The following is a 16,332-nucleotide window of genomic DNA, read 5'->3' as shown; positions in this document are numbered from 1 at the left end:
AAAAATATTCTGATTTTCCTTTAAGCTTAAAAATGGCATCTTTAGCTGGTGCTTGGTGCAAGTTTTTGGCTCAGTTCAGGACTATTAGTGTGTGCTTGCAGTAAGAGGACATTTGAGCTGGCTATAACACCCCCTCAGAAGGAGGAAACGTTTCTAGCTACATAAAGGTCCCAAATACTTGACCTTGAACGTGTGCTACAGACAGAACAGATATTGTGGGTAGAGGGGGAAAAAAACCCACAAAGTAACAAATTCACTTAATTTTGCTGCTTACTCCTTGCTTTTAACTTTAGAAGTACTCTTTCAGCTACGGGAAAACGGTCTGGGAAATGTATGATATCTTTCTTTCCAAGCTGAATCATAGAAGAAACACACTTTTAGGGTGGCAAAATGTGTCTAGTTAGAAATTTGATTTAGAAAGACATACTGTGAGTAGTATCTCTTTCCTCACAATGAATGCGTGAATCTGGATGGCATTTGTGAGCATTAGGCTGGAGAAGAATGATTTAAACTGTAGCTGGGGTGTTAATTTCGTTTGCCGTTCATTTTGTCCGTGCTTTTGGGGAGGTGACTGATAGTAGCCGTGCTTATTTCTAGCCGACAGACCAGCGACAAAAAGATGGGATTTTGAAAAAGTGGAGGATATCTAAAAACGCATCTTGTGTTTTCCCTTAATTACCGTATCAGCAAGAGTTACGGTTGGCAGCGAGATGATGAAAGGACATTGATAATCTGTACAGCACTATGTGGGCTTCTTAAATCAGACCTCCTGGTTCAGGTTGATCATGTAAGGAACTGTTTTTTCTAGAAAGCGATACATATGGCATTTCAAGAAGTAAACGATTTGGCGTGCGGATACCCTTTGTGCAGGAAATGAGTTTCGGTCAGATGATTGCAACGTGGTTTAGTTGCTCTTGCGTCCCAGCAAAGGCTCAGTGCTCTGGCAGACCCTTAACAGAAGATCTGAGACTGACAGGATGCAATGACAGAAGGAGAAAGCGTGCCGGAGATCTTAATTCACCTGCCTCCTTCAGGAAGGATAAGGATCCTTTTCTTTAAGTGATCGTCATTGTGGACTGAACATTTGGTGACTGACAGTTCATTATCCCATCCGCTTGGAGGTGAGATTGGAAAACCTTCCTTATAAAAAGCTTGAGACAGGATCGTTTGATCTAAAGTCCTCTACCAAGGCAAAGACTTTTAAGCGTCCATGCAGTTGGGAAACCATCGAGTGATCACTTCTGATACGCCTGGGCTCCAGCAGGCTGGATTCGCTTTTCAGTAACTCGGATTAAGATCTAGTCGGAGATCTGTTTTGGTAACTCGTTTTAAAGATACTGCCTGCTCCTTTTCCATATTGCTCTGCATGTGCTTTCCTATCTAGTTTTGGTTGTTGGTTTTTGTTTTTTTTTTTTTTTTTATTGTGGGGGGGTTGAACAGTGAGATCCTCATCGCGCTGGAGGAGTGACGGCTTCTTCCTGTAGGGCTGAGTGAGGCTGAGGGAAAATTCTGGGGGGGAGGATCGCTGAGTTTATGTCAAATGCTGAGACAAGTTGGATGAGCAGGTGGGACAGTCCTGCCTCTCAGCACCGCCGCACAGCGAGAGCAGAGCTGCCCCCACGTTTTCGGCAGTGCTGGGAACGCCAGGGAAATCTGTTATGCTTGAAGCCAGAATGATGTTGTGCCAGAGCGCGTGTTGCTGACACATCTTGTGCTGCGGAGCTGTGGCTATCAGCCACTTGTCGCAGACTCTAAATGTTAACTGTTATCTGTATTCCAAAGGTAACCTGCCTGTAAACGGAAAATTTTGTCCCAGTGTAAACTTTGGGAGTAATGCCTGGTAATTAGCCCCTTGCACTTGGAGACTGGTTGAGTAATAAGCAGTGCATCCAAACACCTTGGCGTTTTTCAGAAGGCCTTTGCCTTTTGGACTTTTGTTTGGCGGCTACGACAAAAGAGCCACTTGCGGTTGCTCGTTCAAAAAACACAAAACCCGCCAAAACCCCTCAAACCTTGACGTTAGCTCAGCTAACGTAAATTCTGTGGGTGCTAAAACACAAAACGTAGACTGTTAAAGAAATTGTGCCTGCTGACCTCCCCTGGAAATGCTGCAGCGCTCCCTAAGAGCCTTGCCATGCCCACGCGGCTGAGGGGGCAGCTCACGCTCGTGTCCTGTGGGACAGGGTCACACGTAACATCGCCCTGCTTATCTTGCTGAAACCGTAGTGTTGGCCGAAGAGGACTGTGCAGAAGGCTGCGCCCTCCCTTACGGTTTTGCAATGCGACCATCCCGCCCTCCTCCCTGGCCCAGGGAAATGGGGGGGCCGGGGAGAGAGGCCACAGGGTCTCTGGGTACGATGGTTGGCTCAATGGTGCATCCAAGGAGAGGAAAGGGAGAAAGCGCGTACCTTGCGCGTTGAGGAACGTCCTTCCCACCCCTCCTGGCTGGGTGTCCGGGGCGCCTGCGAGCCTGTCCCGTCCCGCGGTGGTTGGCTGGCATGTTCTAACGCACTTCCTCCTGCTCTTCAGTGACAACTGGTACAAAGCCGCTCTGTCCCTGGCTGCTCCAAGGGATCTGCTGCACCCCAACCCGCCACCCTCGCCTGCGACTCCTGCCACCCCAGAGAGCTGCTCGCCCTGCAGCGCCTCCCCTGCTCAGCCCCGCTGCCACGAGTCCTTCTCACCTTCAGCCCCTTCTGTGTCAGCGTCTCCCACTCGGCCAGACTGTGCTCCGGTCAGTCACACGTCAACCGCAGCTCCCGCCGCCGCTGGGCACTCGGTGTCGTGTGCGTGTGTAGGAGAGAGAGGGTGAATAGCAGCTCTCTTGATGCCACTGACTCAGCAGCTGTCACTACGGCTTTTGAGCTCTCCTCATCTTCTGGCCTTGGCTGACCGGCTCTTGGCAGGCCGGGGCTGAGGCAGCTGCTGCTCCCGTCTCCTCCTGTCACGGGCACCGCCGGGGCGCTTTCAGCTCTTCCACTCGGCTGCCGCCTGAGTCACGGCTCTCAAATGGGAGGCAGCCAAGACTCCTTCCTCTCCTCGGCCGCCTTACGGTTTAAGTGGTTTTCCGCGCAAATGGACGGCTTCTAAGGCTCCCGCTTCTGGGGATCTGTGCGTCCCTGTGCCGGGAGTAGGGAATTACGCGGCTGTAGGTTGTACACAAGGAGGACATCACCCCCCAGTCTTTGCCTGTTAAGATGCAAGCTGGAATTCCTGAAAGTTCCCCGCCGGCACACGGCACGCAGTGTGATTACGAAAGGATGCTTCAGATCGTGCATCAAGCCTCTGCCGTGCGTTCAAAACACGGGAACGATTTAATTTCAGTTTACTGCAGAGGACACAGAGGTGGAGTGAGGAAACCACCCCCATCTTGCCTTCTTGGAAAAGCTCCAGTAGGTGTGGTAACAGATGTAAGTCTGCTGATTTGGGGAAAAAAAATATGACCGGTGCTACTGAGTCAGAATTTAGATAACAGACCCCAGGTTGGACTGAAAGAGGCCATTTCTTGACATATGCATTACTTGCTGGTGGGAGGGAATGCAGATCTAGGCTCTCCCATATTTCATTACAATTCCTCAGGGAATGGAAGATGGCACAGTTCCTGCTGTGTATCAAAGCAAGCAAAGGGGAACGGTGACTACATTGCGCGTTAGGGAAGTTGTACGGCTGCCTCTCTCCTATTAATGAATAGAGCTGGTACAGCTGAGGCTTCTTAGGACCAAGGTCACAACACCATCTTTAACTTCTCCTATACCATATCAGAGTAGGCTTCCAAGGCTGCAGCTGTATTCAGCCGTACCACTCTGTACGTGAGAGGGCCTGTAACGTGTTCACTACGGGGCAAGTACTTTCTGAAGATTCAGTAGGTGTTTACACAGAGAGGACGTGCATAACGAAGCTAGAAGAGCCAGATGCTGTACTGATACTTGCGCTCACAGTTTGCAAAGAGTGGGAATGTCACCTAAAGCCAGTCTGGAGTCGTCTTCCATAAGTGCTTCTGAGGCATGGGGCTGGGAGCAAGAAAACTTGATTTTGCAAGATGGCGAAGTCAGCTTTTAAAATCCAAGATTAAGATTTAGCTTTGTTTTGATTTTTTGTGCCCGGAGCCACTCACTGAGAATGCCAAGAGAAATTCTTTCAAATGAGCCATGCTAGCTTTGACATGAAACAGCAGGCTAGAAGTGGAGTACTACGCAAAATAAGATCTGGAAAGGGGCTGAAGTTATGGCTGTGTACTATTAGCTTGTAAAAGTATTTGTTGTTACGAAGATGAGAAACTTTACCTCAGATACATTAACTTAAAACGTTCTTCCCATTCCACAGAGGATAAAGAAACAGTAAGGATACACAATATTTTGTAATGATACAAAAATCTATTAAGAAGAAACACTTTGCCTGAATTGCGTGAATAAAGCATTTTTACTGAAGAAAAATATATGTATGAAAAACTTCTGCGAAAGTCTGTAGCATATGAGTATGATCCTTCAAAGTACAGCTGAGACTGAAATACCTTCTTTGAAAGAAGAAAAGGCAACACGAACGCGCACACTGCTTATTCACAGAACGTTTACATCTTCAATTTTACAAAATAGCCACGTTTTCTAAAATGCTCCTCTGAAATGCTTGATTAAAAGACAGTGAACCATAGTATCCCAGCAGCAGCAGTTTATCACATCTATAAATCCAATTTAAATCTAGTTATAATAGGAGTGTGAGACAATAAAGAACAGCCTAAGAGCAGTAAAAGGAGCTTCTAGTTGACAATGGATACCATATATATATTTCCAAATACCCAAATGAAGATAAAAGTCTTAAATTAAATTAAACAGTTCTGTAAATGAGTAATAAACAATCTAAGATAGCACATGTGTGCTCTTCTGTCCAGTTGCCTCCTGGAAGGAATGGAGTGACTTGAGACTGCAATTTACAGGATTTTCTGTAGGATGGAGTTGGCAACTTCCAGGGATTCATCTTTCACCAAGACAATATCGTAAGAGTCCATATATTTTTCCAAAAGCTCGTCTACCTAATTGTAGAAGGGACAAAGAGAAAGACCCGCTTAGTTTTAGAATTAATTATTGAAAGGCTTTTTGTCATTAAAATATTGCCCGGTCTTTCCACCGAATTCAGGGAATGAGCCATGGAAATATGTATCGCTCCTATAAGTGAATTCCACAGGATGACAGAGTAGGACTAGCCTGACATAACTGTGTGCGCATTCCAGGATATAATACCTCATGTTTATTCCAGGATCTCACACATAAACATACTGAAAGAAAAACTACTTCTTTGGCTTCCTGAAAGGCAGAGAGAAATAGAAAACTGAAGTTTCCTCTCTCCTGCATGCAACTGGATGGGCATTACAACTTAGCAAACAATCCTCAGTCTCCTTGGTTCTGTGGCTCCTCAGGGGGGTTAAAAAAAAAAAAAAAAAAAAGGAAAAAGAAAAAAAAAAGAGGGGAGGCACCACCTAAATTTGTTATTTGGAAGGTTATAATTTTGCTCGGTTATCAATCCAGTATTGAAAGAAGTGGGAGGAGCCACAGGAACTTAACAGAACTAATATCTCTAGCTTCTGAATTTTACTTCTCAACAAAACACCTTTTCGGAAGTAGTTCAGTACAAAAATTAAAGCAATTTACATTTGTGTTTTTGTAGCTCGTGGGTTAGAAAAAAACCCCAAAAACTTGAGGCAAGAAATCCATGAAAAGTGTTTGAAATCTAACTTAATCTAACACTTTTACAGTGTTTCACTCAAAGTTCAAAAGGTTATGAGGCTACTTACTTTGTCATTGAGATAGCCGATCTTAAGAATGTGTTCAACATTTGCAACTCCATCTGCCATACTCAAGTCTCCTTGGGAGTCACCCAGCAGTATGATATTACTGTTGTCTTTTAGTTGTTTGAAGTACTCTGTATTCTTCAAGGCACCATCATGTTTGTTGTAAACATGAATCAATTCTCCTTTAAATCCTTTTAATATTCCCTATAAAAAAAGCCCACTGAAGTTATTTCTAGTATCAATACAGACAAGAGGGAATCTAGAATGCAATAGGTGATACTACTCTTGAACTAACGTTGCACTATGCAATCTTTAATGATGAACAAGATAAATTACGGTTAAATAATGTAATGACTGTAATAGCGTTGTTAAGACTAGACAGAGAGCGATTCTCCCTGCTTGGAGGAGGAGCAGCGCTGTACTGGGCTGAGTGTGAGGTTGTCATTAAAGGAAATGAACGGTATCGCAGTCACGCCACGCTAACAGTGCTTGAACTGTTATCCTCTGCCTGGGAGAGTGCTGAGAATGCAATTCTAATTTTCTATATGGCAGGATAGATGGCTACATCTGCATTAAAATGTTCATCTTGTAGTATATATAAATAGCTACTACATACAACAAATAGTCATGTTTGATAAGGATGTGTTGCTTCATACGTACATTTTCATCAAAATCCATGAAATTGGAAACCACTTTGACATTAGAATGGTAGACTCCAGCCTGGTGGATAACTTCCTCAAGAATGTCCCCAATCCCAGCAGAAAATATGAACACGGGAATATTATGTTCACTGAGCTTATCAAAGAAGTTCTCATATCCTTCTCTGTAACACAGGATGTAAATACTAATCAAATCTCAAATAAAGCAAGCCAAGAAAAGTCAATTCTCAGAAGACATTCACATCATCTTTGGAAAAGAAAATTAGTTTTCCTTGGGCATTTCACTTTATTTCCTTTGCCTCCCCTTTTCAGATTAGCGAGAACCATTAACCTAACCCACGACACATAGTTTTAGGAAGAAACTCTTGTGTCAAGCTGTTTGGTCTTGATCTGTATCATTTTTCCCCTACAAACATCTAATCATATTTTAAAGCCTTAAAAACCAGCTCCCCCTCCCCAAACACCCCAGAAAAAGCAAAGAACTGGTGTAACTCTCTCTAGCTACTATCAGGCTGTACATTTCCTTTCAATCTTCCTTCCTTAAACATTTGACTTCCTATAGGGTTATTACCATAAACCAAATTTTGCTTTGTTTCGAAATCCTGAAAACATTTATTGTCACTCTTTCCTGCAATCTTTTGAGTTTTCAGTACCCGGTCAAAACAATGGATGTTACTCCAGGAACAAGATAATATTCTCTATACACCTTCTCCACACAGACATTGCTTGGTATAATTTTATATTTTAAAAAAGAAAGTTACGATGACATTTGTTGAGGGAATTTTAGCCTGTGAATGAAGATTCAATCCACATGGACTCAGGCTTTCAAACAGGCAGAGACAGTGTGCTTGCCTGTTTTGCAAAAGCCAAGAATTTAGTGAGTTCACAAATTAAGCCTTACCATCTTGTTTCAGTAGTCCAAAATTTACAGACAATTTTGGAGAACTTTAAAAGAGATGGGAGCCACAGCGCATTTCAAAAAGGATTTTGCTTAAACTTGCCTTTAGCCATAAAGGAAGAACAGCATTTAATACAACATATAAAACATATTCCTCAAGACACTGCATTTTTATCTCAGATAAGACTATTCTAGGGAATGTTTGCCAAAGGAACAAAGTTGAAACGTTCCCCTTACAAAAAAAGGGCCACCAGTGTAATTTTAATTTTTTTTTAATATCTCTAGTGTATACAGTGTAATCATTGTAAGCATGTAGCTACAAAATATGAATCAAGCTGGGGCATGAAGAGCTCACTGTGTTCCAAGATTACGGTGTCACATTCTCAGGAATGTTTTTGTTTGTTTGTTTTTCCCCTGAAAACACACAGTAAGAATCTACAGAAAGTGCTCGGAAACAGTATTGTTCAAATCAAAAGGGACTTACTTCAGCATAACATCAGATTCCCTCACAATTTCTGCAAACTTATCCTTTTGTAAGCCTTGTTCAATGAGTAGGGCATGAGATTTATTGTACCTAGAATATAAACAAAAAATGGGTCGAAACTGACTTATTAAGATTCACCTTTCATTAAATCTCGTGATGAAAAGCGTCCTGTATGGTTCATTCCTGATCATTCAAGTTAACAGCAAAGCACAAACCGTTGTTGCGCAACGCTCAGAGAGATTAATTCAGTTAATGTGTTAGCTAAAAGCTAAGTACTGCCATTAATTTGCTTTTTAAAAGCTATTAAATCTAATCTTAGCACAATTTGAAGATGGGAGGCGTCTCTTACCATTCTACCATATATGGATATTTTTCTTCAATAGTGAGAGCTGGATCAATTTCAATAGCATAATAGGTTTCTTTCAGCTGCAATAACTGAAGGGAAAAAACCAGCAGATGTTTAATGTATTTTTATAAAATAACACTTGGTATTTGATCTAACCAATCAAAATAACTTTCTTCATTCTGATGCCATTATTTAGATAAAATGGAATCTGAAATGCTTTTTGAACAAAGAGTTCGCTTGTAAATACATCTAAGAAGAAAAAGTGGATGCTGTTAAACCCAACTACTTGCTGCTATCAAGAATACAAATACTTCTGTTCACTTCTATTAGTGATGGGGTGTCTTGCAGTCAGTGAGAAAGCTCAGAGAGCTTTAAGGATTTGAAAGTGTCCCTTGTCTTGCCATGCTGCGAAACTCAACAGGCACTGCAGCCAGGGAATAGTAACAGTTGTCCGTACAACAAACCAACAGGTAGTAGGTTCTCTGTTTACCTTTTTCCGGCATTCCTCTGTGATGAGCTTAGAGTTATCAATGATGTCTGGGGGGGGTGAAAAAAAAAGTGTTAAACAAGAAGGTATATTTCTTTTATTTTGCTCTACCACACTGTAAATGGCATAGATGACAATGTCTGATGACATATCACTATGTTTCCTCAGAACTTTTCTTAACAGCAACCCGTAAAAGGCACATTTTTCTTCACAAGCATGAAGCTGTATTACTGTCCTTCCCCTCATCTCTGAATTAAAAGGTCAACTACAAGCTCTGTTATCGGTTTCTTGAGATTTAACTGTTTCTGAAATCATCACGAGGCATCTTTTGTGTTTTAGGATTCCCACTTCGTTAGTAAATGGATTCTCTTTGTTCTAAAAGGCTACAGGATAAAAACGCCAAGAATTCTGAGGAGTTTACTAACTGGTTCTTGCAGGCATTGGGACTATTACGGTCACTTAAAAAATATAAGTCAACCCTACCATATCTAGCCACTAAAATCCTATGGTTCAGAACTTAATGTTTTAATTGTGGATGACAACTTATCCGATTTTAATTCACGTAGACTGATTAAAATATATATATATATAAACCCACATGTAGACAGTCACTAGAATGCTTCCTCATTAGGATGTACATGTTAGGTAACAAGTCAATATAAAATCTCACATATTAGGGAATAAGTTGGATAGAAAATTAAAATCTAAGATTTACTAAAAGGAGTGAACAAACCAGTCCGTATTATTAGAAAAAAAAAAAAAAGTACTCACTATGACAAGTTGGACATCTTTTTCCGTTGTAGGAAAATCTACTTAATGTCATATCAAAATCTGTAATAATCTATTTAAGGAAAGAAAAAGCAAAACTGTCTTACAACATGGAGGGACAAAATAAAGAATGGCTAGAAATTCTCAATGATCAACAATAGTTGCAGCTGAGTAGCACGTGTCACAGATATCTCCCTATTTTATTGAACTATTGTAATGTTAGCCAGAATATCCTGTAAGAATAACTTTTTTTTCTAACAAAAACAGAACTGTTTTTCTAATTCATTTCGTCAGAATATTTCCTGAAATTACTAAACTTATATGTTTATATCATTACTTGACTAGTGTCTAGCTGAATTATAGTGAATCAACAAGGGCTATTTAAAGAGTTAACAGATGGCTAAGTTTTGGAGATTTCTTGAAGGTTGACTTCTGTTATATATATATATTCTTAAATTTTTTTGGCACAGAGCAACAATCACATGACTGCTTTCATTCCAAACTGGTTACACCTTCTACTATCTTTACCTGAAGTTTGGCAGCTCCACCTTTGATGAGGCCACAAATAATCTCTTCTACTCTCCCTGGGTCCTTAATATGGACAGTCTTCTTCTGAAATTCTGGCATCTATGAAGAATAAGAACAAAGACAGAAATATACTTACAGAGAAAAACTTACTAGGTAATACCATCAGATTGGAAGCTCTGCATCTATAAACACTTTCACGTGACATCAAGACATGCTCAGGACAGGAAGGCAAGTTAAGAGTAAGAAGAAACAGAAAGTACTCTGAATGTATGAACTGATGACTGCATACTGCTCCGTTTGCTTTCAACATCTGTTTTTGTGTCTTCTCCTAATACCAAATTATTCAATAAGCTGACACTCACAGGAAAGTTAATTGTATTTGTATGAAGTTATGGAGATATATAGTAACGGAGATAGGGGGATCACCTTATGGTTCGAGTATGTCACTGGGACATGGTGAATCTTAAAACTAGCTGTTTGTGCCATTAATACGCCCTTAAAGTTTCAACATAGATAAAGAAGACAGGCTGATTTGAGACACCCGTTGTTTTGCATGTGTCAACTGAGTACTCCAATGCAACAAGGCTGCATAGTAACTCCTGCTCCCTAGCCAGTGCATTATAATTTTCCATTGCCTATTGTACCACACACTTTTGAAATAACACATGCTATCACACCACATATTCCTTCTGAATGAAGACTATTTCTTGAATATTATGAAAAATGCTGAATTCGGTAAAAAAGGAAAAAAACCAGCACACAAAACCCCTCCCCCTCCCCAAACACCACCCTCCCCGCACCCCACCCGGCCCTTTGCTTACTCTAAAAGCTTCTCTTCGACCTTGCTGAAATGATAAAAGAACTACTTACTTACTGACAGAAGTTTTCCTTCCCTTCTTTTATAATCATGTATGGACTATTTCTAAACCAAAGGCATCAGACATTTGCAGTCTGTCTACGTGGCCATTTATGAGTAGCAAATTTTATTTTCTATGTATAGAATGTCAGAGATGAAGGGCTAGGAATTACATTTTTCACAGTCTGATCATTCAGCTTTCCTTTTCTTACAGCTGGCATGTAATCTTTGCTGCAATGAGCTAATAAAAAAAATCAAACCAAAACAAAAAACAAAGCAGCTTCTATTTCCAGACACATTTCTGGAACCAGAGTTCTCATATCGCCAATTGTTAATAAGTCACAGAACACTCTTTCTTGCCGCTCTTGATGCTACTATGCCTTTTGTTTATTAGTAACAACCAACTTGAAGTCAAATTGCAATTAGGTTATCAATCATTTAAGGAAAAGATGATATTGTAAAGTCTTGCAAACACACGCATTTGTAACGGAAAAGACACTTGTGTTAGGAAAAAGGAGGAGTTGAAGGTACCTTTAAATATCGTCCTAGTCCACTCTGCCCTCAGGCAGGAGCAAACTATTACAGCTCCATCATTCTCAGCAGATACTTGTCTAACCCATTCTTCAAAAGCTTCACTCACATATTCCTTGCTTTTCTCAACCAGGTATTTTAGTGCTCAACTATCTTTATGTTCAGAAAAGTTTGCTTAATCTCTGTTTAACCTTCCTTTCTGTAATTTTAAGTCATTCAACTTGGAGGAAATTACTCTTTTTCACAGATGCTGATGGATATTTTTCCCTTCTTCCTGATTAAAGAACCCCAATCCCTTTAATTCTTTTGCAGAGCACAATTTTCTAAACCTCCGACAATTCTTGATGTTGTCCTGGCCTACCCATTTGAACCATATAGTTCTTGAAACACATCCATAACCGTGGGTATCACCTTTCTGCTCTGCGCTTTTCAGGCTTCAGCTGAAGCCTGTCCCATGTCTTTGGGACTTTGTCCCATGTTTCCAGGACTTTGTCCCATGTTTCCAGATAATATCTTTGCATATACATGTGAATATACTTACTTTGTTAGCAGCAATGTGGTGATAATGATTCAAATTCAGCGGGTAATGACCAAATATTCTTGAAAAATTACTCCTAAGCAGAAACAGGTAGTTGCACAAAGTGCTACATTTTACATTTTTTCTTGCTGGATTGTATCTTTTCTTCCACACCAGTGTTCCTATTTTTCAATATAACAAATAATTCCAATCCCCGGTATGCTACTGCTACTTTCTGGCTGATATCCTCAAAGACACTCATGGAAACAGAACATATAAATCCTTCTAAAACCCTGAAAATTTTCCAAGGTTTTCCACCCACCCAAAGTTTCACCTATACCAGAATATATTTCCGAAAATTCTTAAGTCATTACAGGGTATCTACTACTACTTTGCTTTATAAGTCTCATCATAGAGAAAAAAACGGATTCTTTTCACTCAGTTTGGAAGAGTTAAAGTTTTCCTTTGCCATCCAATGGCAAAGACATTTTCTGTAAAAATGGTACCTCTTGTACCAAGATAGTTGTTCTCTATGTGGCTGCAGTGCCTTGTTACTTTTATTAGCACAGCAAATTCAAATAAAGGTACATTAGGACTGGCTTCCAACAATCACCTACATCCCAAACTGGGAACCGTTAAGAAAGCTAATGAGCATTTTAAAAAAAAATTCCGGAAAAATATCTGTTAAAGAATTCCCTAATCTTTTGAGAAATGCATCTACAAAGTGTTTACAGATATTTATTCAAAATTATCGGCAGAAGTATGTCAACTGGTCTCGCTTCATGAAACAAAACACTAACAATCTGCAACTCTTTACAGGTGTTCTATGGTATTTCTTTTATATGTTATACGGTGCTGGTAAACAAAAGTAACTTTACCACTTGTTTGGGGGATATATAGCATTTTTTCTCTATAATGAAAGATAAAGCAATTTGACATGGTTTTGTAATTTTTTCACTGTAAATTGACTAGTCTAATTCCTTTGACTTTCAGGAGGCAAATTACATATATATATTTTTAGACTTGTAATGCAATAAAATAAACAAAGTGAAATCTAAATGTGTCGTTTTGTAAGAATTAGTTCAAACGTTGTTTGGTTTACTTAGATACTAAGCAACCGACTTCCTAATATAACTAATTTAAACAGAACAGATGTTGGGGGAGATGGAGAGATCAGAGGGAGAGACTGTATGAGGAGAGCTGGATTGCTTGCTACTGTTTTATTTCAGACTAGAGGACTTTTGCAAGTTTTTGAAACACCCTGAGGAAAAACCTCCTTGGTAAACGCTTCAGTAGATGATGTTAAACAAGACATTGCTTAAGATTTTGAATATGAGGAAAGCTTCCTGCTTTGATGTTGTAAACTGACACTCCTACTTGAGATCAGTTTTTAAGGTTCCTTTATTTCTAATACATCTTTCATTTTTACACAAGAACTGAAGTCTGTTGAAGAGTATTTTAATTTAGGGGGGGGGGAAAAAGTGTTCTGCAGCGTGTATAACCCAATGTCAGTCTCACAGGCACTTTCATAGGCAAAACCAAGTCTTCTTTATGGATATGGCATCTGATAAACCTCAGTCAAATACGGTTAGTCAAAATAGCCACTGTTCCCATCACTAGTTCCTTGTATTCATATTTGCAACTGAATGTTAAGTAGCAATTCTTTTATTTAGGCTTTACCATTATTACATGAGAAGTAAACAAAACTCTCTAATAAGCAGTCACCAGTTTTCTGGCAAACTGTCTCCTTCTGCCGGGTCTAGCTGTTGTGTTTTTGTTGCATATTTGCCATTCTTCAGAGTTGAAAGAGACAAGCAGATTCAAGTTGGAAAGAACTGATAAGACAGATGAAAGAACAAAGAGTGAAAAAATGCCAATAAGAAAAGTCCAGTCAATTTGATAAAATTTGTCTTTCTATTAAGTGTTTAAGAGAGCTCTAGGAGTCAACTCAATATACACAAAAGGCCCAAAATTCTGATGCACCAGTTGACTGGGAAGAACACATATGGAGAGACAGCCAAACAAAATACTCCACAGCAACTAACAAAGGCAAGAAAACTTTTCAGAGGAAGGAGCTTTTACATACAGGACTAAAACCCTATAAGCACAGGAAAAGGAATTAATATTTCATTGAGACAGCTGAAAGTACACCATGTTGAATCATTTAAGTGCCCCTATTTATTCTGTCATTTTATAAAAGTCTGAGAAGAGTTTTGCTTTCTTACCAAGGATATCTATTTGTTCCTTGAATAGCTCAGAGATTGGTATTCCTTTTAAAACACATGTTAAAAGATGACAACTCCCAAAGGTAATTTGTGATCGGCATATACATTGGCCACAAATACATTTAAGTTTCTAGTCTCTGACATTTTTAAGGAGCCTTCAAAGAGGAGCAAGGAGAACAAAACCGAAAAAGATTATTTTAAAGGTTGAGCTTAATTTGATTTATGAAAAGTAAAAAAAGATCTGCTTGTTTGTGATAGCAGGTAACTGGAATAAGGATGTAGGAAATTCTTTTGTAGCTAACAATGTTATAGTCATACCTTGATGAATGAACAGTAATGGATTCACGCAGGTTTGGAAATCCCCCAGTCCTACAAACCACAGAATGGGTCATTTACAACAAGGACAGTTCTGAAAAATTACAAGTCTATTTAGTACACAAGACATGCATCGCCGTAGCTGGGTTAAATAACGAGGAAAAGTATTTACTGTAAAGAACATAATGAATTCTACTTTTGAAATGCACAATTGGATAGCAAGAGTGCAAACAGAGCTGCTTTTATGTTGTATCCGGGTGCTGCCTCCATATATTGTTTTGTCAGTATGTGAGACTGTATATCTAAGTGCATGCTGCATCAGTTGAATTATTAAACAAGAGTTGATGATAATCACTAAAACGAAAGGTAGGTGTCTAAGTGAATTCACAGATGCCACAGTAGGCATTTCCAATCAGATATCCCAGGGAATTAATAACTGATTGTGCGTACAAGGTGTAATGTCATACTCTGGAGTTAAGATTATACTGAACTTTACGAAGTGCTGGAGGTAGAGCTTCCCTACCCAGTAAAACAACAACGTAAGTCCCCGTGATTGAAAAAAATAGAAAAAAAAGTCCAATAGAAGAGTAGCTAATATAAAGAAACTTGATACAAAGGACGACTGTGGGACCTTCTCTTGTTTTCCCTGTCTGTAATTTTAAGTTGGGAAGGATGAGCTGATGGATGACTTGCTATCTTAACTACATGGAGATATGGCTCATTTCACAATCAAATCCAGATACAGAGTCTGAAATATTACTAGTAATAACTAAAAATATAAGCTTGCTAAGTAATGCTTTAACCAAGGACATAAAAAAATGGGGCAAAGTATTTTTATACTGATACCCTGTAAGACTACACTACTTGGCAAATAGAAAGTTTTCTTATTTACAAAGACTAATCTAATATGGATGCCTCCCAAAAATCACGGCTAAGAAAACACCCTGCAATATGGGTGGATAAAAATTTAAGGGAACTTCTCCATAATTCTCAATGATTGACAGAGCACTTTGTTAGGTGTCAGTAATTCTGAATAATAATAAGGACTGTTCTCGCACATACAAACATACTAAGAATATTCCACAAAATTTCAGATGACCATAATGTCATAAAAGCGATAAGACAATGAGTAAGAACCAGCTGTAATACTGTTGACAGTATGTGAATTTCAATTATCACACAATTTCTTTTTTACTACTTTGTTGGTAAACCTGCCTTAGACTAGACTAGGTTCCAAACCTATTAACTTTTGATATAGAAGACACAGCAGGGTGGGGTAGCGAGGAGGGGGAACTATTAATGTTATTTCTGAACAAGGAAAATGCAAAACAAAGTGATAAAATGGATAGGATTCGATTATTTGTAAATTTTATTTCTAGTCTATGGTGATAGCTTCCAGGTAAACAGTATAAACCAAGAATAAATGACATTTATTTTGGGAACTGCAAATGCTCAGTTCCAAGGTCTGAGACTAGCTATCACATATACTTACTTGTGGACATGTACCAACCAAGGCAGGGCATGGCATCAGTGATAGCTGTGAAATTTGATACCCTGGCAAGCTACGGAAAATTGGTTTCAGTGTTCTTGGTGGCAGAAAGTATCAGTTTGGTGAAATTATAAAGAAAAGGGGCACATTCCTTAATTCACATTTACATCTTATTTTCCACGCCCGTTTTCTTTTTGATATTATTACAGAACATTACTTTCATCTACTTACTCTAGAAAACAAAGCTTAGCAAAAAACTTTTGAAAAGCATGCAAGCTTCTTCATGTAACTTCTGCTATTGGCAATGCAGGAGCTGCAAGAAGTGGGGGAGCCGTTAACAAAAACGACAGAATGGGAGTGTGTGCGTATCTTTTCCTCCACCTACATACGCTCATGTACAGCTACGTGTGCTCATATGCTCATATATATATAAACCAAGTTTTGGCT

General features: G+C 39.5%; 1 protein-coding gene across 6 annotated transcripts in view; it reads right to left on the bottom strand.

Annotated features, from left to right (window-relative positions):
• Positions 1–4,353: 4,353 nt before the first annotated feature.
• The window catches only part of NT5C3A (5'-nucleotidase, cytosolic IIIA), a 29,215-nt gene continuing 17,236 nt past the window's right edge, over positions 4,354–16,332 (bottom strand). For 4 of the 6 annotated variants that reach the window (XM_063325526.1, XM_063325521.1, XM_063325523.1 and 1 more), the window contains 8 exons: positions 9,953–10,051; positions 9,428–9,497; positions 8,660–8,706; positions 8,173–8,258; positions 7,824–7,913; positions 6,443–6,605; positions 5,786–5,986; positions 4,354–5,026 (listed from right to left, as the gene is read on the bottom strand). In XM_063325526.1, coding sequence (XP_063181596.1) covers positions 4,925–5,026; positions 5,786–5,986; positions 6,443–6,605; positions 7,824–7,913; positions 8,173–8,258; positions 8,660–8,706; positions 9,428–9,497; positions 9,953–10,051 — 858 coding nt within the window. In that variant the 3' untranslated portion in view covers positions 4,354–4,924. Of the gene's footprint in view, positions 5,027–5,785; positions 5,987–6,442; positions 6,606–7,823; positions 7,914–8,172; positions 8,259–8,659; positions 8,707–9,427; positions 9,498–9,952; positions 10,052–14,399; positions 14,491–16,332 lie in introns of all 6 variants that reach the window. The other 2 variants (XM_063325524.1, XM_063325525.1) reach the window with 2 other exon arrangements.

Source organism: Chroicocephalus ridibundus, chromosome 2, assembly GCF_963924245.1.
Source record: "Chroicocephalus ridibundus chromosome 2, bChrRid1.1, whole genome shotgun sequence".
In the NCBI taxonomy this organism is placed as follows: Eukaryota; Metazoa; Chordata; class Aves; order Charadriiformes; family Laridae; genus Chroicocephalus; species Chroicocephalus ridibundus.
The sequence above is the reverse complement of the archived record's forward strand: the minus strand, read 5'-3'. Positions and strand labels throughout refer to the sequence as shown.